The 27,834-nt window shown below is 39.9% G+C and overlaps 1 protein-coding gene across 3 annotated transcripts in view; it reads left to right on the forward strand.

Moving 5' to 3' along the window:
* SLC39A8 (solute carrier family 39 member 8) overlaps positions 1-27,834 on the forward strand; it is an 85,038-nt gene that overhangs the window by 18,935 nt on the left and 38,269 nt on the right. For all 3 annotated transcript variants that reach the window (XM_062199818.1, XM_062199817.1, XM_062199819.1), the window contains exon 3: positions 12,461-12,623. In XM_062199818.1, the coding sequence (XP_062055802.1) occupies positions 12,461-12,623 (163 nt within the window). The remainder of the gene's footprint in view (positions 1-12,460; positions 12,624-27,834) is intronic.

The following is a 27,834-nucleotide window of genomic DNA, read 5'->3' on the forward strand; positions in this document are numbered from 1 at the left end:
GGTTCATTCATTCATTTACCCATTCATTCATTCAACATGTATTTATTTACCACTGCTGTGTACCAGGTATATAATATTAGTGGTATTACAGTCAGTGAATACCAAGTAGATATGAGCCCAAGGATTCCAAAGTTTCTTTTCCAGTAGGGAATCATTTTGGATCTTCACCTTTTCTTTCTCTGAGTACATTCCTAACAATCTGTGGCCAGTTGGATTGGTCTCATCGTTGTGAAGTTATGTGATGTAGCACAGGTAGATGAATTAGCAAGGTGTAATCTGAAGACAGAGCATTCAAGATGTTGTAGGTTTGATGATCTTGTGATGCAAATACTTTACAGCAGGGTTGTCAGCCAGGGGCCTACGGCACAAGGGGCTGTGCTGATTCTGGGCTGTCAGTATCTGTTGCCTTAGCAAGGCTGAGGCACCTGCTCTGTTTTCCTGTAATGGGCAGGAAGTTTATTGGGAGGCAAAGACTCATGATCATATTTCATTTCCTTCTTAGGTCTCCGCTTGGTGAGAAAACTTGGTTGATGTTTGAGTTATAGGATTGTTTGTAAGGTCCCTTTCTGGGCAGGATCTTAAATATGATCTAAGAGTCATTTAAGTTTATGACTCAAGTCTCTAACAGGGTTGACAAAATACGCTCCCTGCCAGGGTCTGAAGGATTTCCTCTTTCACTGTTTGAGTTTTCAGTGTTCACTAAAGACATGGCAGCCAGGGTACTGGCTTAGAAATCAAAGACCCAAGATGATACAGTTTTGCATTCTGGCTTTAACATTTCTGACTTGTTTAGTCTTAGACAGTTTACCTGCCTAAGAGAAATCTTCATCCAGATTTCTTCTAAAATCCACTTTATTTGATGAATGGATTAAAAAAAGATGATAAACATTAAGCATGTATCATAGCTCTGTCACTGTGGCTCTGCTTCTTAAAACTCCTGTGGTAACTATTGCTTCTAAAATTCACTTATCAACTGATCACACACTTGTTTTCTCCCTTAATTTTTGTGAATCATCTCTCCTTTCCCCAACTTTCAAAAGCACCAAAGTAGCTTTCCAGACACTGCAAGTATCTGTTTCTCTAGGACAGCTCTCCTTTTTTTTTTATCTGACAATACCTTGCACTTATCTTTACTGTACTTCCCCATCTTGTTTCTAGCTGTTTTCTCGGCTGAATGGTGAACTTGTTAAAGATGGAGCCCACGTCTTAGTCTTATCACCTACGAGAACACCTGGCGCAGAGAAAGTGTAATTCACCTAGTTGGTGAATGAATAAGGATGAGGGAGAAATGGAATGGGCTTCTATGACAGCAGAAGTCACAAATGGTCTTGCGTATTCTTATTAAGCCTTTTACTTGTTGCATCTCTTCAAAGCATAGGAGGCTGCTTTCACCTGGGGTATGGGCAGGGTGGGTTGCAGCCTGTTTGCACAGCTGCATGCAGGGCAAGCATGAGAAGGGGCTGTAGTTATTGCTGAGAAACAACAGCTGCAACCGTGCAGAGCAAGGCAGGGCAGAGAAGTCACCAAAGGAAAAGGAGGCAGACAGAGCCCACGCCCTTAGGGGCTCTGTAATGGAATTTGAAGTGTGTGGCTTGGTTGTATCACAGCCGAGCAAAATGGGCTGATCTAGATGTTTCATTCTAATTTTGATGGTCACTGTGTCTAAATGTATTACACACTGTTCTCTCTGCCTCCCCTCACCTCCACAGAGATATCATAGCCATGCCCAGCAGTGTTCTCATTGGGAATATGAACTGCTTAGCTTCCCACAGAACCCAGTCCATGGCAACATAAAATCTGAAACCATCTCTGGGGTGACTTTTGAATGGGATATTTCTTTTCTGGTGTGGTGTGAATGCCTTGGCATAATGGGCATCGAATCATGTGGTCCTGTTGTATTTACTGTTTGCCAGTTGACAAGACAGCCAAGTAGAGAAAAAGAACCCATGTGTTAAGAAAAGGAAGATGAAATGGAGAAGCTTTAAAGAGTGGAAAAGTTTATCATTTTGTTTGCCCATAGGTTATGGATGTAGAATTAATTCATCAACTTTGTTTTTTTGTTATTATTTTAAAGACAGGATTTGATTCATTTTTTAAAGATGTATTTTATTTATTTGAAAGGCAGTGTTAGAGAAAGAGCTGGAGAGAGTGGTCTTCTATCCCTGGTTCACTCCCCCAGATGGTGGCAACAGCTGGGGCTGGGTCAGACCGAAGCCAGGAGCTTCCTCTGGGTCTCCCACATGGGTACAGGGGCCCAAGCAGTTGGGCAATCCTCTGCTGCTTTCCTATGTGCATTAGCAGGGAGCTGGATCAGAAGTGGAGAAGCCAGGACTTGAACCAGCACCCATATGGGATGCTGACATTGCAACCAGTGACTCTACCTGCTGGGCCACATCACCAGCCCCCATTCACTAGCTTTAAAAAACTGATGTTTAAATAATACCTTCGCGAATTCATCAAGACTCTTTCATTTGGAGAAGTGAAAGAGGAAACAAAAGAGAATTCAGTGACTCAGGGAACTGAAAAATCAAGGAGTGAAACCGCTTCAGGCACAGGTGCATGCAAGCGATCAGCGGTGGTATTGGAAAGCTGTGGGTCTATTTTTTCAGTCAGCTTTCTTTCCCATGGTGGCAAAGATAGCTTAAGGATTCCTCAGCATCATAGCAGTCCTAGTGGAAAAACACATCTTCGGGAGCTTAGTCGAAGAGTAAACATGTCTGGGTCCTATGTACGCTGGTCAGCCCCACCCACATGACGCAGATGGGGACTTCTGGCCAGGCTGGCAGTCAGTTACACCATGGTGGAGAGGGAATCCCAGGCAGGCATTCACTACATTTGATCAATTTAGATTATTATCTTAAACGCGTTTCTGTCTTTGAGAGGCAGAGAGAGAGAAACAGATACACAGAATTTAATTTGAAGAATTGGCTCATGTGCTTTTGGAAGCTGAGCAGTCACACCATCTCCCGCGAACTGGGGACCAAGCAAGGCTGGTGGTGAGGTTGAGTCCGAAGGCCTGAGAGTCAGGAGAGAGGATGGTGCACATTCTAGACTGAGAGCTGGGGAAAAGGGGAGAGAATGTCCCAGCTCAGGCAGTGGTGCAGGAAAACAGGCGCAGTCTCCCTCCCTCCACCTTGTGTTCTACTCAAGTATTCAGGGCATTGGATGATGCCCACTCACAGTGGGGAGGGCCATGTACCACGTTCACCGCCTCAGATGCTCATTCTATCTGGAAACACGCTCAGAAACCATGTTTAATCTGGTCAAGCTCACACAAAGTTTTCCATCACAAGGGTCTGTGCAGAACTGGGCTCATCTGGATACCGTGTGACAGTGAGGACTGAGAGCCAAAGAGCTTGGTGGGTTCAGTGGAGGGAGATTTTGGTTAAGTGGACCTAACAGGCTTGTTACAGAAGACAGGCCAGGATGGGAAGAAATCCAGGGTAGGGAATGAGGAATTTGACTACTTACTGTGTGACCAGATAGGGTAAAGGATTCTCTAGAAAATATGCTTAGCAGGTGTCTTACTGCAATAGGAGGATGCAGGCCCCACAAGGATAGATGCTGTGGTCAAGACTTGCGCTTAGAGACACCTGCCTGAAGTTTAATCAAGGAGGGAGTCTTCGTCAGCATCCATGCTGTGTAACCCAGATCTTGCCAGACTCCTAGGCATTTATTATAAGCAGATGTCGAGTGTATAAACTACTGAGGGAGGAACTTGCCCTCATCACTCAACCTTCCTCCTGCCCAGTCCTTGCACCAACCCCGACCATTCTCCCAAAAGCCTGTTTGGGAAAGAAGCAGAGAAACATCCGTGTAGCCAGAACTGGTGAGGAAGGAGTTAGGAAGGCAGATGTGCATGGAACTATTCTCTCAAATGATTTTCAGTATCATTTGGGGTTCTTATTTAGAATATGTGTCTAATCCCTTTTACCTCCATCTCCATCTTATTGTGGTATTTCATGAATCTAAGGCTCCATTTGAGATCACTTTACTGTAACAGAGACTATCAAATATGAATTTAAGTCAAAAGTTATTAAAAGTCCTTAGGAAGGCATCTGCTGATTAGAGTTTTTCCTCATCCCCCCCTCCCCACCAAAAAAAAAAAAAAAAAAAAAAAACCCCAGCAAGTGTCAGGGTGGCATTCTTGAGAACTGCTAGATACAACTAAAGCAATAAGAAGGAAAATTGTCAGGACAGGAGCGTGAAGGGGAGTGAAACTCATCACAGCATGGCATTCAGACCCACACTATTCAGTATAATTACAGGGAGTTGTTTTCTAGGAAGCCTTGGGCATTCTACTACTTCCATAACTTATGTAGTCATTTTTTGGAGGTACAGGGGTGTGCTTGAGAGAGTGCTTGAACTTCCTCTTCAGCAGCAGTGGCTCAACTGGTTTTGTTGTTTCCCTCACTGTCCTGGCCCTGGCCTCTCATCCTATTTGTCCCTTTAAGAGACACTGCTGTGTCTTAGACAACTGCCTTCTTTTGTTTTAGGTTCAACTTTTTTAAAATCAAAGTGCAATAAAAATCAAGTCTGTTTTGACACCAGCATAGGCTACTATCCAAACCTACTTGCATTCTGCCTATAGATAGGTAGCTCTTGAAAATTGATCAGGCCTGTGATGAATTCAGTTTTGGCCTACTGTTAGAATTCTTGTTTTCATCTGCTTATCAGGGGGCAAGGCCTTGAGTTTTGTCATCTCCTCACCTCCGTGTGCTTCCTGGTGATTGCCACGTTCATATTATCAAAGTTGCCACGATCATATTATCTCTGTTGTGTTATCTATGTCCACCTGCACAGATCATCAAGGCTCTAAGCTGTCTTACAGTCCTAATTATGTCTCATTTGACAACACCATTAAAAATACTTCGGGAGAGAGTCTTTAATGATATACAATGGCAGTTGTGATATCCTAAGAGGCAAGGACATTCAAAGTCCTGTTGCCATTCCCAGTAAGAAGTAAATTTTACCCTGCAGTCTAGTTTACACATGTGATATGTACAGTGTGTAACTGAGGCTGGAGTTTGACTAAGCACCACTTATTCTCTTATGTGTGCTGCACTTGTCATTTCTATTAGTTTTTATTCTAAAAAAAACAAACAAACAAAAAAAAAAACGTAGTGACTGTGCCTTGTCAAGTGCACCCTCTGATCCAGGGAAGGCTCCCAACCTGAGAATGAAAAGAATGGTTTACCAGTCAAGTTCTAGGAAGTCCTAAAATGTTACTTCTGAGAAGTTTTGGAGATTATCTAGAGAGCTTCCTCTTTCCCTCCTGCTGAGCCTCTGGAGGAACTTGAAGCCCAGGGAGGTAAATTCATCCTTGCAGGAAACAGCTCTGCTTTGTGTTTGTTCTCTCACACCTGCTATTCCTGGAACGACACAGAGGCTGGTTGAACCACCTGGGCCCTGTAATTTTTCAGTCTAGCAATTATGCTCCCGCATGACGGCATGGTGATAAATAAATTGTCCCTTCCTTAACTGGCTGTTTCCCAACTTCTTTGATAAATAGTAGTGATCTCCTTGTATCCAAATCTGACAATTTACATTGTTTCTGTTATAATTGTTATAGTCAAACAATTAACATCAACTTTTGAGTTTTCAATATTATTCACAGTGTATTAGTCAGTTCAGGTTGCCACTACAAAATATGTATGTAGCCTAGGCAGCTCAAACAACCGAAATTGATTTTCTCATGGTTCTAGAGATTGAAAGTGTAAGACCAAGTTGCCAGAGGATTGCTGTCTGGTAGAGTTTAGAGAGAGAGTGCAAGTGAGCAAGTTCTCTGATGTCTCTTCTTACAATGACAGCAATCCATCGGGCCAGGGCCCTACCTTCATGAGTTCAGCAAACTCATTCTCTCCCAGAAGCCCAGGGGCCTTCAACGTATGGATTTTGGGAGATAAAATTCAGTCTATAGCACATTGCTAAGGTCTTAGTATTGTTTAAGGATTGACTAAAGTATGCACAGAACTTTTCTCCACTGCATTTATTACAAATGGACTTTCCTATTTGAGTGAATGTTTTTCACATTATATGTAAGACATTTATTAGCATTTATTTTATATCCTTTTAAAATTTTTATATCTATGGAACCCAATTTATAGTTGAAAGTTTAACCTGAACATGAAATGATATCTGTAACAAGTTATTTTCACAGGTTTGTTCTAGTATAGATTCTATCAATTCCTTAATGAAATTCTAAATAGCACACCACTATTTTCCAAACTTTATAAAATATACCTACCCTCACTGAGGTTAATACATATTTCAGTGAATAGTAATTGGTGACAAAACACATTTTAAGACAACATTTTATATATTGGAATTACTATTGTTGTATAGAAAAGGAGTGAATTTCTTAACTATGGAACTGTAAGGAACCAGGTGTTTGTAAGAGCCATGACAGTAGCCCATTCAAACTATCCATTCAAACTTAAAACAAGTAAACTTAGAGGGAAGGCTGAGATCATAAAATTGCCTTAAAATCATTTGTATTAGTTTTTTTATTTTATTTTTATTTAGTAAATATAAATTTCCTAAGTACAGTTTATGGATTACAATGGCTCCTCCACCATAGTTTCCCACCCAATCACACTCCCCCATCTCCCACTCCCTCTCCCATTCCATTCACATCAATATTCCTTTTCAATTATCTTTATATACAGAAGATCGATTTGTATATATTAAGTAAAGATTTCATCAGTTTGCACCCACACAGAAACACAAAGTGTAAAATACTGTTTCAGTACTAGTTAAATAGCATCACTTCACATTGGACAACACATTAAGGACAGATCCCACATGGGAAGTAAGTACACAGTGACTCTTGATGTTGATTTAACAATTTAACACTCTTGTTTATGGCGTCAGTAATCTCCCTAGGCTCTAGTCATGAGTTGCCAAGGCTATGGAAGCCTTTAGGGTTTGCTGACTTAGATCTGATTCCGACAGGGTCATAGTCAAAGTGGAAGTTCTTTCCTCCCTTCAGAGAAAAGTACCTCCTTCTTTGATGGCCCCGTTCTTCCCACTGGGATCACACTCACAGAGATCTTTCATTTAGGTCTTCCTTTTTTTTTTTTCCCCCAGCGTATCTTGGCTTTCCATGCCTACAATACTCTCATGGGCTCTTCAGCCAGATCTGAATGCCTTAAGGGCTGATTCTGAGGCCAGAGTACTATTTAGGACATCTGCCATTCTATGAGTCTGCTGTGTATCCTGCTTCCCATGTTGGATGGTTCTCTCCCTTTCTGATTTTATCAGTTAGTATTCGCAGACACTAGTCTTGTTTGTGTGATCCCTTTGACTCTTAGACCTATCAGCGTGATCAATTGTGAACTGAAATTGACCACATGAACTAGCGAGATGGCATTGGTACATGCCACCTTGATGGGATTGTATTGGAATCCCCTGGCATGTTTCTAACTCCACCATTTGGGGAAAGTCCGATTGAGCATATCCCAAATTGTACATCTCCTCCCTCTCTTATTCCCACTCTTATATTTAACAGGAATCAATTTTCAGTTAAAATTTAAACACCTAAGAATAATTGTGTGTTAATTGCAGAGTTCAACCACTACTACTAGAACAAAAAAATACTAAAATGGACAAAGTATTACATTGTACATCAACAGTCAGGATAAGAGCTGATCAAGTCTCTGTTTCTCATAGTGTCCATTTCACTTCAACAGGTTTTCCCTTTGGTGCTCAGTTAGTTGTTGCCGATCAGAGAAAACATATGATATTTGTCCCTTTGGGACTGGCTTAATTCACTCAGCATAATGTTTTCCAGATTCCTCCATCTTGTTGCAAATGACTGGGTTTCATTGTTTTTCACTGCTGTATAGTATTCTATAGAGTACATGTCCCATAATTTCTTTATCCAGTCTACTGTTGTTGGGCATTTGGGTTGGTTCCAGGTCTTAGCTATTGTGAATTGAGCTGCAATAAACATTAATGTGCAGACAGCTTTTTTGTTTACCAATTTAATTTCTTTTGGGTAAATTCCAAGGAGTGGGATGGCTGGGTTGAATGGTAGGGTTATGTTCAGGTTTCTGAGGAATCTCCAGACTGACTTCCATAGTGGCTTAACCAGTTTGCCTTCCCACCAACAGTGGGTTAGTGTCTCTTTTTCCCCACATCCTCTCCAGCATCTATTGTTGGTGGATTTCTGAATGTGAGCCATTCTAACCTGGGTGAAGTGAAACCTAATTGTGGTTTTGATTTGCATTTCCCTGATGGCTAGTGATCTTGAACATTTTTTCATGTGTCTGTTGGCCATTTGGATTTCCTCTTTGGAAAGATGTCTGTTGAGGTCCTTTGCCCATCTCTTAAGTGGGTTGTTTGTTTTGATGTTGTGGAGTTTCTTGATTTCTTTGTAGATTCTGGTTATCAACCCTTTATCTGTAGCATAGTTTGCAAATATTTTTTCCCATTCTGTTGGTTGCCTCTTCACTTTCCTGACTGTTTCTTTTGAAGTACAGAAACTTCTCAATTTGATTCAATCCCAAATGTTAATTTTGGCTTTGACTGCCTGTGCTCCTGGGGTCTTTTCCAAGAAGTCTTTGCCAGTACCTATATCTTGCAGGGTTTCTCCAATGCTCTCTAATAATTTGATGGTTTTGGGTCATAGATTTAAGTCTTTAATCCATGTTGAGTGAATTTTTGTGTAAGGTGAAAGGTAGGGGTCTTGCTTCATGATTCTGCATGAGGAAATCCAGTTTTCCCAGCACCATTTATTGAATAGACTGTCCTTACTCCATGGATTGGTTTTGGATCCTTGATCAAATATAAGTTGGCTGTAGATGTTTGGGTTGATTTCTGGTGTTTCTATTCTGTTCCATTGGTCTATCCATCTGTTTCTGTACCAGTACCATGCTGTTTTCACAACAACTGCCCTATAGTATGTCCTGAAATCTGGTATTGTGATGCCTCTGGCTTTGTTTTTGTTGTACAAGATTGCTTTAGCTATTTGTAGTCTCCTGTGTCTCCATATGAATGTCAGCATCATTTTTTCCATATGTGAGAAGAATGTCTTTTGTATTTTGATTGGTATTGCATTGAATGTATAAATTGTTTTTGGGAGAATAGACATTTTGATGATGTTGATACTTCCAATCCATGAGCATGGAAGATTTTCCCATTTTTTGGTATCCTCTTCTATTTCTTTCTTTTAGGTTTTGTAATTTTCATCGTAGAGATCTTTAACATTTTTGGTTAAGTTTATTCCAAGGTATTTGATTGTTTTTGTAGCTATTGTGAATGGGATTGAACTTAGAAGTTCTTCCTCAGCCGTGGCATTGCCTGTGTATACAAAGGCTGTTGATTTTTGTGCATTGATTTTATTTTTTTATAATTTTCATTTTCTTTTTTTATTAAACTTTTATTTAATGAATATAAATTTCCAAAGTACAGCTTATGGGTTACAGTGGCTTCCCCCTCCCAAAACTTCCCTCCTACCCACAACCCTCCCCTTTCCCGCTCCTTCTCCCCTTCCAATCAAATCATGATTCATTTTCAATTCTCTTTTTATACAGAAGATCAGTTTAGTATATATTAGGTAATGATTTCAACAGTTTGCCCCCATATAGCAACACAAAGTGAAAAAAAATACTGTTGGAGTACTAGTTATAGCATAAATAACAGTGTACAGCACATTAAAGACAGAGATCCTACTGTGATTTATATCCTGCTACTTTGCCAAACTCTTCTATGAGTTCCAATAGTCTCTTAGTGGAGTTCTTTGCAGCCCCTACATAAAGAATCATATCATCTGCAAAGAGGGATAGTTTGAGTTCTTCCTTCCCAATTTGTATCCCTTTAATTTCTTTTTCTTGCCTAATAGCTCTGGCTTAAAGTTCCAGAACTATATTGAATAGCAGTGTTGAGAGAGGGCATCCCTGTCTGGTACCAGATCTCCGTGGAAATGCTTCCACCTTTTCCCCATTCAATAGGATGTTGGCCGTGGGTTTTTCATATATTGCTTTGATTGTATTGAGGAATGTTCCTTCCATACCCAGTTTGCTTAGAGTTTTCATCATGAAAGGGTGTTGTATTTTATCAAATGCTTTCTCTGCGTCTATTGAGAGAATCATATGGTTTTTCTTCTGCAGTCTGTTAATGTGGTGTATCACATTGATTGTTTTATGAACATTGAACCATCCCTGCATACCAGGGATAAATCCCACTTGGTCTGGGTGGATGATCTTTGTAATGTGATGTTGCATTTTATTGGCCAGAATTTTATTGAGGATTTTTGCGTCTATGTTCATCAGGGATACAGGTCTGTAATTCTCTTTCGATGCTGCATCTGTTTCCAGCTTTGGAATTAAGGTGATGCTGGCTTCATAGAAAGAATTTGGGAGGATTCCCTCTTTTTCAATTGCTCTGAATAGTTTGAGGAGAATTGGAGTTAGTTCTTCTTTAAATGTCTGGAAGAATTCAGCAGTGAATCCATCTGGTCCTGGGCTTTTGTTTGTTTGGAGGGCCTTTATTACTGTTTCAATTTCTGTCTCAGTTATGGGTCTGTTTAGCTTTTCTATGTCTTCCTGGTTCAATTTAGGTAGGTTGTATGTGTCCAGGAATCTATCCATTTCTGATAGATTTCCCTGTTTGCTGGCATACAAGTCCTTGTAGTAATTTCTAATGATTTTTTTATTTCTGTGGTGTCTGTTGTTATGTTTCCTTTTTCATCTCTGATTTTATTGATTTGGTTCTTTTCTCTTCTTTTTTTAGTTAGTTGGGCCAATGGGGTGTCAATTTTGTTTATTTTTTCAAAAAACCAGCTCCTCGTTTGGCTGATTTTTTGTAATGTTTTTTTTTTTTTATTCAATCCTGTTAATTTCTTCTCTGATTTTAATTATTTCTCTTCTCCTACTAGCTTTTGGTCTGGTTTGCTGCAGATTTTTTAGATCCTTTGATGACTTGAAAGCTCATCTATTTGGTGCCTTTCCAATTTCTTGATGTAGGCACCTATTGATAAAAACTTTCCTCTTAACACTGCTTTTGCTGTATCCTCTAGGTTTTGGTATGTTGAGCTGTTATCCTCGTTTACTTCCAGAAAATTTTTGATTTCTCTTTTGATTTCTTCTGTGACCCATTGTTCATTCAGGAGCATGTTGTTCAACTCCATGAGTTGGCATATGCTCTAGGGATTTCTGAGTTGCTAATTTCCAACTTCATTCTTTTATGGTCTGAGAAGCTGCATGGTATGATTCTAATTCTTTTGAATTTACTGAGGCTTGCTTTATGGCCTAGAATATATTCAATCCTAGAGAAGGTTGCATGTACTGCTGAAAAGAATGTAAATGCTTTCTGTGTAGAATGAAAAGTTCTGTAGATATCTGTTAGATCCATTTGGGCTATAGTGTCGTTTAAATCTACTGTCTCCTTGTTGATCTTCTGTCCTGCTGTTCTGTCTATTTCTGAGAGTGGAGTATTGAAGTCCCCCAGTACTATTGTATTGGAGTCTAAGTCTCCCTTTAAGTCCTTTAACAAATCTTTTAAATAAACCGGTGCCTTGTAATTAGGTGCATATACATTGATAATCGTTATATCTTCCTGTTGAGTGGATCCCTTAATCATTATATAGTGCCCCTCTTTGTCTCTCCTAATAGTTTTTGTGTTAAAGTGTATGCTGTCCAGTATTAAGATAGGTACACCCGCTCTTTTTTTCATTTCTGTTGGCATGGTATATCTTTTTCTAGCCTTTCACTTTCAGCCTGTATGCATATTTGCTGGAAAGATGTGTTTCTTGTAAGCAGCAAAAAGATGGGTTTTGTTCCTTAACCCAATCAGCCAATCGGTGTCTTTTAACTGGACAGTTCAGGCCATTAACGGTCAATGTGGCTATTTATAAGTAGTAACTTTGCCTTGCCATTTGCCAAAGATATTTTCTAATATATGCTTTGAGCTTCCTGTGATGTTTTGCTGTGAGGTTTCCTTCCTTTACCTTCTTTCATATTGATGACCGTGTTTCTGTGTTTCTGTGTGTAAGACATCTTTAAGCATCTTTTGTAGGGCTGGATGAGTGGTGACAAATTCTTTCAGTTTCTGTTTGCTATGAAAGATCTTTATTTCACCTTCATTCACAAATGAGAGCTTTGCAGGATATAATATTCTGGGCTGGCAGCTTTTCTCTCTTAGTACCTGGGCTATGTCTCACCTTTCCCTTCTAGCTTGTAGAGTTTCTGATGAGATTGTATTAGTTTTTTAAAAAGTCTTTGGATACTTCCAAATGAGCTGCTGTGTTTTTGTCTGTTGTATTAAGAAGATTTTTTTTTTGCTGTCTTTTTGTTTCTAAGGTTTAAAGATTTGGGCTGTGTTACAGTTTTATGGTCCATGTATTTCTTTGGTGAGCTTTTGTGTTAAGAGTTAATGCTGTGCAGAGTCTAATGAAATCTTGCCTGTGTGTTTTTACGATGCCAACAAATGTGTGTTTGCTTTGTTTATTCTGTTCTAGTGTTTGTCTGCTGAGGAGATCTTCTCCCTGCACGGCTTTTCAAATGCTACCCAGTTAACCAGCTCCAACTTCTCTGTCATCTGTCCAGCAGTCTTACAGCAGCTGAACTTCCACCCTTGCAAGGATGGACCCAAGCACAAAACAAAGCCGAGTCTTTCTGAAGGTACGTGGTTCGTGTTTCTGTCATTTCTGTTCAAAATCTCTGAGCCAGCGTGAAACACCGGGAACGCATGTCTCTTTTTTGGCTTTAAAGCTTTGAATGAGTCTATTTAGAACTTCTCGGTAAAATAATTGTATTTTGAAAATACTTAGAAAAAGAGTAATTAGAACTCATGTAGCTTTCCTAAGTTATGCGCTTCAGTTTGTGGACTCCACAAACTCCACAAACTGTATGTAGTATGACCAAGCAACTTTATAGAACTAAAAGTTTGATTTAAACTATATATATGTATTTTAAAGATTTATGTATTTATTTGAAATGTGGAGTTACAGGGGACAGAGGGAGAGGGAAAGTAAGAGAGAGAGAGAGAGAGAAAATCTTCCATCTGGTGGTTCAGTTTCTAATTGGCTGCAATGGCCAGGACTGGACAAGGCCAAAACCAGAAACCTGGAGATCCATACAAGTCCCCTGCATAGATGCAAGGGCCTTAGTACTTGGGATATCTTCTGCTGCTTTCCCAGGCATATCAGCAGGGAGCATGTTCAGAAGTGGAGCAGCTGGGACTTGAACCAGTGCCCATATGAGGTGCTGGCACTGCAGGTGACAGCTTAACCCACTGCACCACAGTGCCAGCCCCAACAATATATATTATATGCTGTGCATATTGGAGTGTACATTAACTATTTGGCTTTTAGCTGACCAGTTAACTTCCACTACCTTTTAAAAATGTTTCCTTACTTATTTTATCTACTTGAAAGGCAGTACAGAAAACAGGGAGGGGGAGAAAGACAATGAATATGAATCTTCTATCTGCTGGTTGACTTACCAAATGTCAGCAAAAGTCAGGATAGGCCAAAGCCAGAAACCAGGGCCTCCATGCAGATCTCTCACCTGAGTGGCAGGATCCCAAGCATGTGAGCCATCATCTGCCACCTCTCAGGGTGCCGATTAGCAGGAAGCTAGATTGGAAATAGAGTAGCCAGGACTTGAACTAGCACTCTGATGTGGGATGTAGACATCCCAAGCAGCAACTTAACCCATTGTGCCACAATACTTTCCCCTCTGTTAACTATTGCTTATCATATTATTTAAAAATGTGTCAGTTTATCAGTTTTCAATGAATAGGTATGGAAAGTTATTTGTTCTAAATTAAATCTTAAGGAACTGAACCGTGACTGTTTTGCTATTCATAGGTGGAAGATAGTATCTGAAACTATTTTAAGGGTCTATAATGGTATTGCCATAAGTAATAGTTTATTTATTTAGGAGGCAGAGATAGAGACTGAGATAAAAAGGGGTGGGGGGAGAGAGAGAGAGAGAAAGAGAGAGTGAGAGAGATAGAGAGAGAAAGCAAGCCCATGCTCCCATCTACTGGTTTACTCATGTGGGTTCACCCACACATGCTTGCAATGTTGGGGCTGGGTCAGTTCAAAGGTAGGAGCCAGGAACTCAGTGCAGATTTCCCATGTGAATTGCTAGAAGTGAAGCCATTGTCTGCTGCCTCTTGGCATGTGCATTTGCAGGAAGCTTGAATTGAGCAAGTGCCAGGTATCAAACACAGGTCTTCTAATATGGGACATTGGTGTCTTAACTACAAGGTCAAATACTTGTCCCTAAACACTACATTTTTAAAGAATAATATGGTGTAAAGAAATTTTAGGGGGCCAGCACTGTGGCTTACTAGGTTAATCCTCTGCCTGCGGCGCCAGCATCCCATATGGGTGCTGGTTCTAGTCCCGGTTGCTTTTCTACCAGTCCAGTTCTTTGATGTGGCCTGGGAAAGTAGTGGTGGATGGTCCCGGTGCTTGAGTTCCTGCACCTGCATGGGAGACCAGGAAGAAGCACCTGGCTCCTGGCTTAGGATCGGCACAGCTCCATCCATTGTGGCCATTTGGGGAGTGAACCAACGGAAGGAAGACCTTTCTGTCTGTCTCTCTCACTGTCTGTAATTCTATCTGTCAAATAAAAAATTTTTTTAATATAAGAAAACAAATGGATGCTTAATATATAGTTCACATCCTTAAACATGTAGAAGTACACATTCACTAGTGAGGTAAACCGGTTGTTCAGGGAGTCTGTTTTGCAGCTGTATGCATTGTATTGGTATCCCCAGATTGTTAACTTGCCCTACATGTATATTTTAATTTTAATTTAAAAAATTCCTTTAAGGGATAACATAAATAAGATCAGTCATCTACTAATAACAATAGATAGAATTAAAAAGGAGAGAATGATCCAACATGGGAAGCAGGCCACATAGCAGACTCACAGAATGACAAACACCCTAAACAGCACTCTGGCCTCAGAATCAGCTCTTAAGGCATTCAGATCTGGCTAAAAAGCCCATGAGAGCATTTCAGGCATGAAAAGCCAATACTCTTTGGCAAAAATGACCTGCATGAAAGATCTCTGTGTGTGAGATCCCGGCGGAAAGAAGGATCAATCGAAGAAGGAGGTACCTTTCTCTGAAGGTAGTAAAGAACTTCCACTTTACTTATGGCCCTGTCTAAATAATGTAGGAGTTTGTGGACTCAAAAGGCTTCCATAGCTTTGGCAGCTCATGACAAGAGCCTTGGGTGATTACTGACATCATAAATAAGAGTGTCAATTGTTAAATCAACAGTACTGTTGTACTTGCTCCCCACATAGGACCTCTGTCCTTAATGTGCTGTACTATGAAAATTAATGGTAAAACTTGTCTTCAAACAGTACTTTATACTTGGTGTGTCTGTGTGGGTGCAAACTGTTGAAATTTTTACTCAGTATAGAGTTGGTCTTCTGAATATAAAGATAATTAAAAATGAATCTTAATGAAGAATGGGATGGGAGAAGGTGTAAGAGGTGGGGTGGAAGTGGGGGTGGGGAGAAGAACTGCTATATTCCAAAAGCTGTACTATGAAATTTATATTTATTAAATAAAAGCTTTCAAAAAATTCCTTTAATAAGTATCTATTGATTGGCATGCCAACCACTGTTCTGTGCATTGAGGATGCAGTGGTAAGCAAGAAGAAAAGTTCCCTGCTACTTTAGGGCTTACGCTTTGTAAAGAAGAGAACTAATACTTACTTATAAATATTTTTAAATGTTTGTTTATTTAAACAAAAAAGAAAATAAACAATGTAGTTTCAGAGGGATATGTACTAAAAGAAAAGAGAGAAGGTATAGGAGGTGATGGTGGGGCTGGGGGTGAGATTTCGTTGAGTTGAGGAGTGACAGTACATCTGAGTTTGACTGAGGGGGAGTAGAGGACTATGGCAGGAACCAGCATAGCCAAGGAATATACGGCAGGAGCACAGAGCAGCAGGAGGATCTGTGTGTGTGGAGGAGAGTGAGCATGTGGGAGTGAAGAAGCAGGTGATGCCCTGGAGGAAGACGGTGCTGCGAAGGGCAGGCCTGGAAGGCTGTGATAAGTTGACTACCTTTTATTCCATGTAGCATGAAGCCACTGTTGGGTTCTGAATAGAGGAGTGCCACGGTCTTACTTGATTCTGTAAGAGTTTGCTACCTGAAGTTTGAAGCGTAGGTTGTAATACTTGAGAGTAGAAGCAAGGTGATTGGTCTGGGGTTCATCCTCAAGATGAATAGGATCTGGGCAAGGGGGGTGAGTAAGTAGGAGTAGGGAGAAGCTATCAGATTCTGGATGGATTTTTTTTTATCTTTTACTATGAATATAAATTTCCAAACTACAGCTTATGGATTACAATGGCTTCCCCAGCCCCCATAACTTCCCTCCCACCCACAACCCTCCCCTTTCCCGCTCTCTCTCCCCTTCCATTCACATCAAGATTCATTTTCAATTCTGTTTATATACAGGAAATCAGTTTAGTATATATTAAGTAACGATTTCAACAGTTTGCCCTCACATAGCAACACAAAGTGAAAAATACTGCTGGAGTACTAGTTATAGCATTAAATCACAGTGTACAGCACATTAATGACAGAGATCCTACATGATCTTTTTTTAAAAAATTGTATAATTTTCTATGTAATTTCCAATTTAACACCAAGTTTTTTTTTTTCTTTTCATTTTCAATTATCTTTATATACAGGAGATCGATTCAGTATATACTAAGTAAAGATTTCATCAGTTTGTACACACACAGAAACACAAAGTGTAAAAATATTGTTTCAGTACTAGCTATAGCATTACTTCACATTGGACAACACATTAAGGACAGATCCCACATGGGAAGTAAGTACACAGTGACTCTTGATGTTGATTTAACAATTTGACACTCTTGTTTATGCGTCAGTAATCTCCCTAGGCTCTAGTCATGAGTTGCCAAGGCTATGGAAGCCTTTAGGGTTCACTGACTTCGATCTTATTCCAAAAGGGTCATAGTCAAAGTGGAAGTTCTCTCCTCCCTTCAGAGAAAGGGACCTCCTTCTTTGATGGCCCCGTTCTTTCCACTGGGATCACACTCACAGAGATCTTTCATTTAGGTCTTCTTCTTCTTCTTCTTCTTTTTTTTTTTTTTCCCAGAGTGTCTTGGCTTTCCATGCCTACAATACTCTCATGGGCTCTTCAGCCAGATCCAAATGCCTCAAGAGCTGATTCTGAGGCCAGAGTGCTATTTAGGACATCTGCCATTCTATGAGTCTGCTGTGTCTCCCACTTCCCATGTAGGATTGTTCTCTCCCTTTCTGATTTTATCAGTTAGTATTAGCAGACACTAGTCTTGTTTGTGTGATCCCTTTGACTCTTAGACCTATCAGTGTGATCAATTGTGAACTGAAATTGATCACCTGGACTAGCGAGATGGCATTGGTACATGCCACCTTGATGGGATTGTATTGGAATCCCCTGGCATGTTTCTAACTCCCCCATTTGGGGCAAGTCCGATTGAGCATATCCCAAATTGTACATCTCCTCCCTCTCTTTTTCTCACTCTTATATTTAAGCAGGATCAATTTTCAGTTAAAATTTAAACACCTAAGAATAATTGTGTTTTAATTGCAGAGTTCAACCACTAGTACTAGAACAAAAAAATACTAAAATGGACAAAGTATTACATTGTACATCAACAGTCAGGATAAGAGCTGATCAAGTCTCTGTTTCTCATAGTGTCCATTTCACTTCAACAGGTTTTCCCTTTGGTGCTCAGTTAGTTGTTGCCGATCAGAGAAAACATACGATATTTGTCTCTTTGGGACTGGCTTAATTCACTCAGCATAATGTTTTCCAGATTCCTCCATCTTGTTGCAAATGACTGGGTTTCATTGTTTTTCACTGCTGTATAGTATTCTATAGAGTACATGTCCCATAATTTCTTTATCCAGTCTACTGTTGATGGGCATTTTTGGTTGTTTCTAGGTCTTAGCTATTGTGAATTGAGCTGCAATAAACACTAATGTGCAGACAGCTTTTTTGTTTGCCAATTTAATTTCCTTTGGGTAAATTCCAAGGAGTGGGATGGCTGGGTTGAATGGTAGGGTTATATTCAGGTTTCTGAGGAATCTCCAGACTGACTCCCATAGTGGCTTAACCAGTTTGCATTCCCACCAACAGTGGGTTAGTGTCCCTTTTTCCCCACATCCTCTCCAGCATCTGTTGTTGGTGGATTTCTGAATGTGAGCCATTCTCACTGGGGTGAGGTGAAACCTAATTGTGGTTTTGATTTGCATTTCCCTGATGGCTAGTGATCTTGAACATTTTTTCATGTGTCTGTTGGCCATTTGGATTTCCTCTTTGGAAAGATGTCTGTTGAGGTCCTTTGCCCATCTGTTAAGTGGGTTGTTTGTTTTGATGTTGTGGAGTTTCTTGATTTCTTTGTAGATTCTGGTTATCAACCCTTTAACTGTTGCTTCGTTTGCAAATATTTTTTCCCATTCTGTTGGTTGCCTCTTCACTTTCCTACTGTTTCTTTTGCAGTACAGAAACTTCTCAATTTGATGCAATCCCAAATGTTAATTTTGGCTTTGACTGCCTGTGCTCCTGGGGTCTTTTCTAGGAACTCTTTGCCAGTACCTATGTCTTGCAGGGTTTCTCCAATGCTCTCTAATAATTTGATGGTTTTGGGTTGTAGATTTAAGTCTTTAATCCATGTTGAGTGAATTTTTGTGTAAGGTGAAAGATAGAGATCTTGCTTCATGATTCTGCATGAGGAAATCCAGTTTTCCTAGCACCATTTATTAAATAGACTGTCCTACTCCAGGGATTGGTTTTGGATCCTTGATCAAATATGAGTTGGCTGTAGATGTTTGGATTGATTTCTGGTGTTTCTATTCTGTTCCATTGGTCTATCCATCTGATTCTGTACCAGTACCATGCTGTTTTGATGACTACTGTCCTGTAGTGTGTCCTGAAATCTGGTATTGTGATGCCTCTGGTTTTGTTTTTGTTGTACAAGATTGCTTTAGCTATTTGTAGTCTCCTGTGTCTCCATATGAATTTCAGCATCATTTTTTTCCAGATCTGAGAAGAATGCCTTTGCTATTTTGATTGGTATTGCATTGAATCTGTAAATTGCTTTTGGTAGAATGGACATTTTGATGATGTTGATTCTTCCAATCCATGAGCATGGAAAATTTTCCCATTTTTTGGTATCCTCTTCTATTTCTTTCTTTTAGGTTTTGTAATTTTCATCGTAGAGATCTTTAACATTTTTGGTTAAGTTTATTCCAAGGTATTTGATTGTTTTTGTAGCTATTGTGAATGGGATTGAACTTAGAAGTTCTTCCTCAGCCGTGGCATTACCTGTGTATACAAAGGCTGTTGATTTTTGTGCATTGATTTTATATCCTGCTACTTTGCCAAACTCTTCTATGAGTTCCAATAGTCTCTTAGTGGAGTTCTTTGGAGCCCCTAAATAAAGAATCATATCATCTGCAAAGAGGGATAGTTTGAGTTCTTCCTTCCCAATTTGTATCCCTTTAATTTCTTTTTCTTGCCTAATAGCTCTGGCTTAAAATTCCAGAATTATATTGAATAGCAGTGGTGAGAGTGGGCATCCCTGTCTGGTACCAGATCTCAGTGGAAATGCTTCCACCTTTTCCCCATTCAATAGGATGTTGGCCGTGGGTTTTTCATAAATTGCTTTGATTGTATTGAGGAATGTTCCTTCCATACCCAGTTTGCTTAGAGTTTTCATCATGAAAGGGTGTTGTATTTTATCAAATGCTTTCTCTGCGTCTATTGAGAGAATCATATGGTTTTTCTTCTGCAGTGTTAATGTGGTGTATCACGTTGATTGTTTTGCGAACACTGAACCATCCCTGCATACCAGGGATAAATCCCACTTGGTCTGGGTAGATGATCTTTGTAATGTGATGTTGCATTCTATTGGCCAGAATTTTATTGAGGATTTTTGCGTCTATGTTCATCAGGGATACAGGTCTGTAATTTTCTTTCGATGCTGCATCTTATTCCAGCTTAGGAATTAAGGTGATGCTGGCTTCATAGAAAGAATTTGGGAGGATTCCCTCTTTTTCAATTGCTCTGAATAGTTTGAGGAGAATTGGAGTTAGTTCTTCTTTAAACGTCTGGTAGAATTCAGCAGTGAATCCATCTGGTCCTGGGCTTTTCTTTGTTGGGAGGGCCTTTACTACTGTTTCAATTTCTGTCTCAGTTATGGGTCTGTTTAGCTTTTCTATGTCTTCCTGGTTCAATTTAGGTAGGTTGTATGTGTCCAGGAATCTATCCATTTCTGATAGATTTCCCTGTTTGTTGGCATATAAGTCCTTGTAGTAATTTCTGATGATTCTTTTTATTTCTGTGGTGTCTGTTGTTATGTTTCCTTTTTCATGTCTGATTTTATTGATTTGGTTCTTTTCTCTTCTTTTTTTAGTTAGTTGGGCCAATGGGGTGTCAATTTTGTTTTATTTTTTTCAAAAAACCAGCTCCTCGTTTGGCTCATTTTTTTGTAATTTTTTTTTGATTCAATCCTGTTGATTTCTCTAGTTTTAATTATTTCTCTTCTCCTACTGGATTTGGGTCTGGTTTGCTGCAGATTTTCTAGATCCTTTGATGACTTGAAATCTCATCTATTTGGTGCCTTTCCAATTTCTTGATGTAGTCACCTATTGGTACAAACTTTCCTCTTAACACTGCTTTTGCTGTATCCCATAGGTTTTGGTATGTTGTGCTGTTATCTTCATTTACTTCCAGAAAATTTTTGGTTTCTCTTTTAATTTCTTCTGTGACCCATTGTTCATTCAGGAGCATGTTGTTCAGTCTCCATGTGTTTGCACGTGCTCTAGGGATCTGGATGGATTTTGAATAGATGCTAAGTGTTTTGCTTCTGGATTGGATGTGGAATAGGAAAAGACGGATCCCAGTTTGAATCGAAAACTGGAGAGGGAGATGCACCAGTATCAGGAGTGGAAAAGACAGGAGGGCAGCTGATTATAGTGGAGAAGGAAATGGTTAGAATGAAGAGTAAAATGCTTGCTGACACTTTGAGACTAGAATAGTCTACAAGTAGTCATTGGTACACACACATGTGGAGCTTGGAGGAGAGTCCAGGCTGGAGATTTGCCATTTTAGAGATGGTATTTAGACACTGGTCTGCATGAGCTCACTGAACATGAGTGGAGCTAGGGAGCAGAGACTGTAAGAGAGCAAAGATAGAGAAGAAAATGGAAAATTCTACTGAAAAGTGCCGTTTGTACTTGGTTTTTGGTTTCCTTTGTTTATGTACGTTTAAATCTATATAAGGACACTTCAGAACCTTTGTAGAAAATGGAATTAAAGGATAAATTTATTTTGGTGCAAAAATATTTTGAAAGCTATACCTATGAAGCATCTTCAAAAAGTTCATAACATGCATGTTGTAAAGCAACTATGCATGGATTTCAATTTTTTACACCAAAATAAACTATCATTTAATTCCATTTTCCATGAATAATAAGGCTAACATTGACAGAATAGTGATTATAACCAGGTTTTTGGTAGTGCTTACAATTTAACAGTCACTGTCCCAAGAACTGTTTGTATATCAACTCACTTAATCTTCATATAATTATATGATGGCACTAGTATTCCCATTTTACAGCCAAGAAAACTGAGATATAGAGGGTTAAAAATCATTTGCTCAGTTTCACAGCTTGTATGTGGTAGAGACAGATTCAACCCAGGTCATTTCAGCTTGAGAAGTCATTTTCTCTTTTATATTCTAAATTTATATATACAAAGAATAGAAATCGCTAAGTATAATATGTCAGTGTGATTAGCAATTTCTTCAATAACAATTTCAGTTTGGAAATAATTGCAAATTGTTCATTCAAATATTTTTGCTGGCATATATTTATATTTCTGTAAGTCTGTAATACAGTTTACATTTACATTCAAAAGTAAATTCAGCAAATATTTTAATATACTAACATTTATTAACAGTGTAGCATGGTAAAGACATAGACTTTGAAGTCAGTCCACTGGGGTTCTAATCCCAGCTCTAATATTCCACTGAGGTTGTTCATGTGCCTTCAATCTTTTTCTGCTTGAATTTCCTCTTTTAAAATAATATCTTTCTCATAGGGTTCCTATAGTACTAAATAGCGGCATTTACGAAGCACTTGGGTGTTATATTAGGTCCATTAGTTGGGTCTGTTGAGTAACATATATCTTACATGTACATAATTCTGCGTATAGGAAGTGAGAGTTCAGAAAAGCCAAATCTCCTACTCTGTGTAGATTCATTACTCTTATTCCAAAGTGTTTTAAACTCAATTTCCCAAGTTACTCTATCATAGGACTCAGGAGATGAAAATAGGGAAATTGGTACAAGTAGGAAGTGAGAGAATTCTAGAGTCAATTCTGCAGGGTCACAAAATGAAAAAGTCCATGATTCTGAATTACAAGATCAGAAAGGCACCAAATATTTGGACAGTGGACTGATTAAAGAGATAAACACCTCTGAGGCTGTATATTGTCTTAGGGATTGAAATGGTGCTGAAGCTGGGTGGGATAGGGTAGGAGAAGATACTGAAAAGTTCTGGAGAATTAGGGAGACTGGTGGAGGATTTGTTAATGCTAATATGTTTACTCTGATAATGTATTGCTTTTTGTGATGTGCTATCTTATTGCTTTATTTCAGTGCAACTGAATGACCTTGAGAAACTTACCTAATGTCTCATGCCTCAGTTACTTAATCTGTAAAATGGATATAGTGATTGCACTTTCCTTATAGAATGGTTGGGACTTTCAAATGAGTTCATATATGTAAGTGCCTTGAAAAGTGTGTGGCCAAGAGTAGGAAGACTATGATTTTGATCTTCTTACACATGAATTTATAGGTTCACTTTATTCCATGTAATCCTATTCTTTTTCAACAAAATAGTAATGGATAAAAATTATATCTATTAGGCCAGCACCATGGCTCATTTGGCTAATCTTCCACCTGCGGTGCCAGCACCCCAGGTTCTAGTCCCCGTTGCTCCTCTTCCACTCTAGCTCTCTGCTGTGGCCCGGGAGGGCAGCGGAGGATGGCCCAAGTGCTTGGGTCCCTGCACCCACATGGGAGACCAGGAGGAAGTACCTGGCTCCTGGCTTCGGGTTGGTGCAGCGCTGGCCATGGTGGCCATTAGGGGAGTGAACCAACAGAAGGAAGACCTTTCTCTCTGTCTCTCTCTCACTGTCTATAACTCTCTCGCTGTCTCTCTCACTGTCTAACTCTGCCTGGCAAAAAAAAAAAATTATATCTATTGGATAATTGATATAATTGCATACTTAATACAGTCAAATCTGAGCTCATCTAAGGAAATGAAAAAACCAAAACAAAACCAATTAAAGGAGTCACGAGATAAGACTTTTATGAAAATATTTATGATGTTGCAGTAGGAAGATTTCTCAGAGATCTTCCATTTTGTGATTTTTGAAGTTGACTTTGAAGTGCTTTATAAAATCCTGTTAATGGGGCTGGCTCCGTGGCTCAACAGGCTAATCCTCTGCCTTGCGGCGCCGGCACACCGGGTTCTAGTCCTGGTCGGGGTGCCGGATTCTGTCCCGGTTGCCCCTCTTCCAGGCCAACTCTCTGCTGTGGCCAGGGGGTGCAGTGGAGGATGGCCCAAGTTCTTGGGCCCTGCACCCGCATGGGAGACCAGGATAAGCACCTGGCTCCTGCCATCGGATCAGCGCGGTGCACCGGCCGCAGCGCGCCGGCCGCGGCGGCCATTGGAGGGTGAACCAACGGCAAAGGAAGACCTTTCTCTCTGTCTCTCTCTCTCACTGTCCACTCTGCCTGTCAAAAATAAAATAAAATAAAATCCTGTTAATGAATACATCAATTGGTGGCAAGTTAAATTTTTAGGAGAGAAATTTAAGTAATTTAGTGCTCTGAAATGGCAATATTTGATGCAGTCATGGCATACTGTTTAATTCAGATAATTGGTAAGAATAGCAGAATTTTACTTGTGACATCCTTGAAGATTATGTAGTCCTACCCTGTAATACAACTAATGATATATGTCTAAGTTCCAGGGAACCTATGTGGCTTCCTGTAGGTACAGTACTTAAGTGGGACAAGAATGCAGTCTCCTGTCTCCTAGTTTGTTTTCTTTTTGCTAGATAACAATGAACTAAATTAATTACATTTTATACGATGGTCTACTTAGTACTGTTTTTGAAAATAAAAATAATAATAGAATTTATTGAAAACTATTTTCCAGGGATAGTATTAATTGGTTTTATTTTATTTTTTGAAAAACTCTGAAATAGGAACTGCTTTTGTCTGTATTTTATTTATTTTAAAAATTTTTATTAAAATTTTTGAGACATACAAAAATTGCACATATATATGGGGTACTATGTAATGCCTCAATCCATGTATATCTTGTTTAATGTCCAATCAGGGTAAATATATTTATGTCTTCAAACATTTAACATTTCTTTATGGTTAAAACATCCAAACCTCAGAACTTTTTACTCCTATGTAGCTCATCCCTATATGCATTTTAAATATGGGAAAATTGAAGCTTAGTGAAGTCAAGGAACCAGCTCTATAATACCAGTAAAGGTAAGAGCTAGAATTTGAGCACAAATCCTCTGGCTCCAGAATTTGCACTATTGGCCACCATTCTGTAATGCTTCTCATTTGCACAGTGCAGACCAGGTAGAATTTTTTTTTGTTTAATTTTTTAAAAAAAGGTTTATTTACTTATTTGAAAGGTAGAGTTACAGAGAGGAAGACGCCAACAGAGATTGATCTTCCATCTGCTGGTTCACTCCTTCAGTGGCCGGGGCTAGGCCATACTGAAGCCAGGAGCTTGGAGCTCCATCCAGATCTCCCACGTGGATAGCAGGGCTGTAAGCATTTGGGCCATCTTCCATTGCTTTCTCAGATGCATTAGCAGGGAACTGGATCAGAAGTGGAGCAGCCAGGATTTGATCCTGAGCGCATAAGGGGTGCCAGTGTCAATGAACCACAGTATTGGTCTCTCAGGTAGGAACTGAAGTCTCAGATATTTGCAGATTTGTAAAATGGTAATAAGAATTGAACTGAATCCTAAACAGGGATTATAATTACACCTGCCTTATAGAGTTGTTGTATTAAATAACTTAAAAAAAGGGAAATAGTCTTAAAATAGGAGTAGTAAAATTTCTTGACATACTATTATTACTAACATTCCCTGGAAATCCATTAAAACCTTTCAGAGTTCACAAAGAAGTAGAAGGGACCCTTTCTGAAAGGGATTATTAGAGGAAGTACTTTGTGTATATAGAGAGAGTCAAGGAATATTTTCATACTGACTCACTCTTGGATGCCTCAGTTGAGTGGAAACATTGATCTTTCCCCCTGAATAATGTCCTAACAATGCAAGAAGGGGAAACTATGCAGTGTGTCTTATTCTCCCAGTTACTTGTTTAGTTCTGATAAATGTGCACAAGAACAAGGAGGATTAGAAAGAATGGATAAGCAGATGAACTGGTAATATTTGACAGAGTCCTGGGCTACCCCATAAAATAGAGCATTCATTAATTCAGCAAGGACTGTGTGCTGTTGCTGGGCAATTTTCTAGGCACCGAATATGATTAAAGGATAGCCCCTCTCCTTGTGAATCTCACAAAAGATGCAGACAAAGATATAAGTAATATAATTACTGCAACACACAAGAAATGGCAATTGTACCAATTGCCTTCGAAAAAAGAAGCATGGGAATTTTGATGAGCAAGGGCATGTTGCCTGGACAAGGAGAAACATCTCAGAGAGGTGTTTGTATTGGCATGAAGAAACATGTCTGACTTTCTCAAGCAATGAAGATGGAAAGGTGTTTCCAGACAGAGAATCACATGTGTGTTTGGAAAACATGTTGTCCAGATAAAGACCAAGTTTAGCAGTGGAAAGGTAGGACCGGAGATGCTGAGTGAAAGACAGTTTATGAAGGGCAGCTTTGAAGAGGTGCATTTGCTAATCACTTTCAACATAGAAGCCTGAGGCCATATCCAGTAGGGGAGGGAGGCCAGAGAGGAAGCTGTCACATCACATCTGATGAGGGAGTGGGAGGCGATGGGTGCCTGAGCTCTCACAGGAAGTGAGGATGGAAGAGTTGGAGGTAAGAAATATCTGAAGCAGAATTGATGGGATTCAGTTACCAATTATCTATGGAATTGACAGGTGGAAAATGAGACATTGGAATTGATCTTGATGTTTTTGCAATTCATGGAGGCAGTAAACAAGGATATTGGAACAAGTTTTCCCAGGAGAAGCTGTTGAGTTCAATATATGTATGCGGCTTTGCCTCTGTTTAATACTCTGAAGTTTCTTTGCCTCTCATGTTTAGTTTTCAACATGCAGATATATAGTCTGCCCAGGGGCATAAAAATATTTGTTGAATGGGTGAATGACTGTAGGTCTGTAATGAGATAGAAAGCTGTTTGTGTTAAGGGAAAACATGTAGACATCATGGGGGAAGGTGTAGGCTTGAGAACTCTCTCTTAAAGGGAACGTCCAAAGGGGTAGATGGTATTGTTTTAGGTGATAAGGTAGGGAGTGGGGAGAAGGTGGGCTGTTGGATGACTGTGTAGGGCATGGCCAGGATCTGGGGCCGATAGGAAAGTGTCTGGAGAAGATAAGGTCGTCCTGGTCAGTGCTGTGATGATTCTTGTGGTTACACAGTGCATTTGTTATCTGTTCTTTTCCTTTCTGTATCACAGTCCACTTTGTGTTATATTGCTCTGTGTATCTGTGTGCACATGTGTGCATTTCTCAGCTCCCAAACAGAATACTGCAATCTCCTTGTTGACGGGAACTATGGCTTGGTCTATATTCTAGGCTCAGTGAATATTTACCATGTTTGTTTGTTTTTAAGTCAGATGATCTCTATAGGGGTAATGACACATATTGCTGAAAAGTTTGGGCCCAGGAGCCAGATGATCAGGGTTTGAAATCCAGCTTTCTCTCTGACTGGGGTAGCTTACTGGGACTCCATTTGCTTTGATCCCTTAACTGTCAGAAAGAGGTAGGTTAGCACTTTTAGGAACTTGTGAGGTTCCGTGAGTGAACCATGTTGATCAGGTGCAGTGCCTGGCAAATGGCAGGTGCTCCTTAAATACAAGATGTTACTGGTATACTCTACACATAGTGCTAATGGGGAAGTGGCCCGTTTAAACTTGGTTTCTGGGTGTTATGAAGAAGTGGCAATGCAGAGGCAGCATTCTTATCTTTCACGTTGTACTTTGTGCACCATGTGGAAGGCCATAGACAAAGCCACGCATTACACAGTTCCAGGGATCATGTTGTAGTGAGGCTGTGCTGCCATTGCTAAGTGTTTCTGGGTATGTTTCACTTGCATTTCCATTTTGTCTTCAAAGCAACCTCTTTAGGATCAAGAAGGGGAAATCACAGCTTAAAGGCCATAGGTCACAGATGCCGTTGGCTTTAGAGTTTAGGTTAGTGTTTATTTGTTTTATGCTAAGCCACCTTTACTGTGTATCTGTCGGGCATTGGGCCCTCAGTACTAAGAGGAAAGATGCACACCTCTGTCTGTCCTCAGCGCGTTCTCTGTATTAGGACATTTTTGCCTTACTCTGGGCCTGCCAGGTTAGCTGTGTGATTCTGCAGCTCCCTCCCCCACTGCTCCCTGTGCTCTCTTCCCAGTGCTCACTGGGCCCCTGCTGGGGGTTGAGGTGCTGCTGCCTTCTTGGAGAAGGTTCACTCTGGAGTCTGCAGAGAAAAGACTGTGGCAAGACCACTGTCTGTAGCTATGATCACCTTGAAACCAACTCACCCTGACTCAGGTCCACCCTTGCCCTCCACCCAGCACCTGCTACCTTTCTCCT

Source organism: Lepus europaeus, chromosome 8, assembly GCF_033115175.1.
Source record: "Lepus europaeus isolate LE1 chromosome 8, mLepTim1.pri, whole genome shotgun sequence".
NCBI classification, from domain to species: domain Eukaryota; kingdom Metazoa; phylum Chordata; class Mammalia; order Lagomorpha; family Leporidae; genus Lepus; species Lepus europaeus.